Source organism: Sinocyclocheilus grahami, unplaced genomic scaffold (assembly GCF_001515645.1).
Source record: "Sinocyclocheilus grahami isolate Dianchi unplaced genomic scaffold, SAMN03320097.WGS_v1.1 scaffold609.1, whole genome shotgun sequence".
Taxonomy (NCBI): domain Eukaryota; kingdom Metazoa; phylum Chordata; class Actinopteri; order Cypriniformes; family Cyprinidae; genus Sinocyclocheilus; species Sinocyclocheilus grahami.
In genome coordinates, this window is record NW_015505788.1 from 314,640 (window position 1) to 317,276 (window position 2,637).

Below are 2,637 nucleotides of genomic sequence, written 5' to 3' on the forward strand. Positions count from 1 at the left end.
AAAAACCCCAAACATCCAACATAGTAAAAGTCTACATAGTGGTTAGAACATGTAACAATTTAGCTGCTTGAACATTATAATCCACACTGTAAGAAATCTACAGCCCATCTGAGTGATTGATTAAAGTCTCACAGTGAAGGTGTCAAACCATCTGAATGGATTGGCGTCTTTAATCACTCAAACACTTGGTGTTTCCAAGCTGAACACTTTCACCTGAGATGGTTGTTTCAGCAGGGCGTTCTAAAGAAACGCCCGGAAATAAGAACACTGTACTTTCACTAATAATGATCACCATATTAAGAAAGCAGCAGCGGCACACGGAGCAAATCACATGACTCAAAACTTCACTGTGTGAGCTGCTTCTGGACTGCATGGTTTACTAAAACTGAACGGCTAACGATAAAATTATTCTGGATATTCAGCTGAATCTCACGAATACTGTCAAGAAATGTCCAGCTCACCCTGAAAATCAAAAGAAATGAGAAATTGTATTTTGCTTAAACAAATTTTTTTTCATTTGCATTTTAACATTTTCATTAGAATTAAGCACATTTACCCCAAATTCCCCATTACCGTAATGCAATAAAAAAGTCTGGTATCACTTTAAAGCCTTTATATATATTGCATTATAAAAGTAGTTTTAATGCATTAATTATGCCTCGTGATGCACCTTATAATGCATTGTATGATTTCATGAATAATTGTAACCACAGTTTTAATACATTATAATACTGACCTATTAATTTTTACACCTTTAGAAAGTATAATGCATCAAAATGCATGACAAACCTAAAAGTATAACGCATTTTAACGTTGGGTTACAATTATTTATGAAAAAATATAATCCATTACAACACACATTATGAATACCATCATAATACATTAAGGCTTTAAGTGTTACCAAAAGTTTAATTAATGCGATATGGAAAAATAGCACATGATTTGTATTGCAAAGTACAGTTGTAAGTATAACTCGTGGTATCCGTTTCACAGAATTTATGACGATTTAAATAACGTTTTTTTGAATTACAGTAATGAGTTTTTGTGTGGAAAATAAGTTTCAATTTCATGAAGATGTCATCTTTACGGTCTTAAAAACACTTTTTTTTTTCTTTACGCAAAATTCGATTTCTTATTTTTTCTTTGAATCCTGGGGTGAAATATGACTGCGGAAATATGAACTTGTTTGTTAAATAAAAAAAAGTATCACCATTCATGTAAGAAGCCACAAATAGACTGGGAGAAACAATATCCAAACGCTTGAGCACCATCAAACGTCATAACATGAGACTGAAAGAGTAAAACTGAGCAGTGGTGACTGGAGTGATAGATACAAAGACAAAAGGGAAAACACACAATTCCAAATCAATGCATTCCTGATTCAGCGCTTGTCTATGTACAAGGGTTTGACTCATCGGAGAGTTTTTGTTCTAATCTCTTTTTTCCAGACAAACACAAAAATATTGAAATGCTTCAGAAGTCCTGTAACAGTGCAGTGAACTGGGCTCCATTTCAAAGTCATGCAGTCGCTGCGATCTAAATAAAACCGAGCCAGCGAACAAACAAAAAGAGGCAAAAAAACCCCAACAACTTTCACCTCCATGCATTTGACGCATGAACGCAGACTTTGGGGCTCAAATGTGAATTCTTAAGGGTTTGTCCAAGTGTGACCCTTCATAAAGTCATTACGGTAACAGCATCTCAGTCCAGCAGCCAGAATAAGTCAGAACGCAACTTCAGACACAATACTTGTCACATAACAAAAGAAACACGGTAGTGGTTTTGATTTGATCCAAAGCTCTTAACGAAAAAGCAGCATCAACTTAAGAGAGACTGAAGTTGACCACATGAAATATTTGTTAATTTTATGAAAAAAACAAAACAAACAATCAATATCCTTATTTTTCCCTCCTTCGAACTCGTCGCCATTTGTTTTGTGGGTTTCCATTGTACTTTCAGAAAGGTGGAGGAGTCTCTGCTCAGATCAGGTCTTCAGAGGTTCGAAGTGCTCCTCCTTTCCATCTTTCCTCCAGCGCATGAGCATTAGGCCTCAGAGCCCAGAGATGTTCTGGTGGGACTGGGTGGCAGACGGGCCGCGGCGCTGTGCTCCGTCCGGAAACTATATTCATACTGGCACACACATAGACAGAAAGAATTAAACACCATCTGAGAGTGAGTTTCACAGCAAACACTGACCACTAGTGGATCAGTCAAAAACAGCTACACATACGGTTCTACTGATATTAAGCTGAATTCTACATTAGAGATGTTCTGGTGGTACTGGGTGGCAGACGGGCCGCGGCGCTGTGCTCCGTCCGGAAACTATATTCATACTGGCACACACATAGACAGAAAGAATTAAACACCATCTGAGAGTGAGTTTCACAGCAAACACTGACCACTAGTGGATCAGTCAAAAACAGCTACACATACGGTTCTACTGATATTAAGCTGAATTCTACATTATATGTGACCCTGGAGCACAAAAGCAGTCTGAAGTCGCTGGGGTATGTTTGTAGCAATAGCCAAAAATACATTGTATGGGTCAAAATTATCCATTTTTCTTTTATGCCCAAAATCATTAGGATATTAAGTAAAGATCATGTTCCATGAAGATATTTTGTAAATGTCCTACCG

The 2,637-nt window shown here is 37.3% G+C and overlaps 1 protein-coding gene across 1 annotated transcript in view; it reads right to left on the bottom strand.

The window, feature by feature from the left end:
- Positions 1-730: 730 nt before the first annotated feature.
- Positions 731-2,637, bottom strand: part of LOC107557586 (multivesicular body subunit 12B-like) — a 34,761-nt gene continuing 32,854 nt past the window's right edge. The window contains exon 10 of the mRNA XM_016241060.1: positions 731-2,130. Coding sequence (XP_016096546.1) covers positions 2,044-2,130 — 87 coding nt within the window. The 3' untranslated portion in view covers positions 731-2,043. The remainder of the gene's footprint in view (positions 2,131-2,637) is intronic.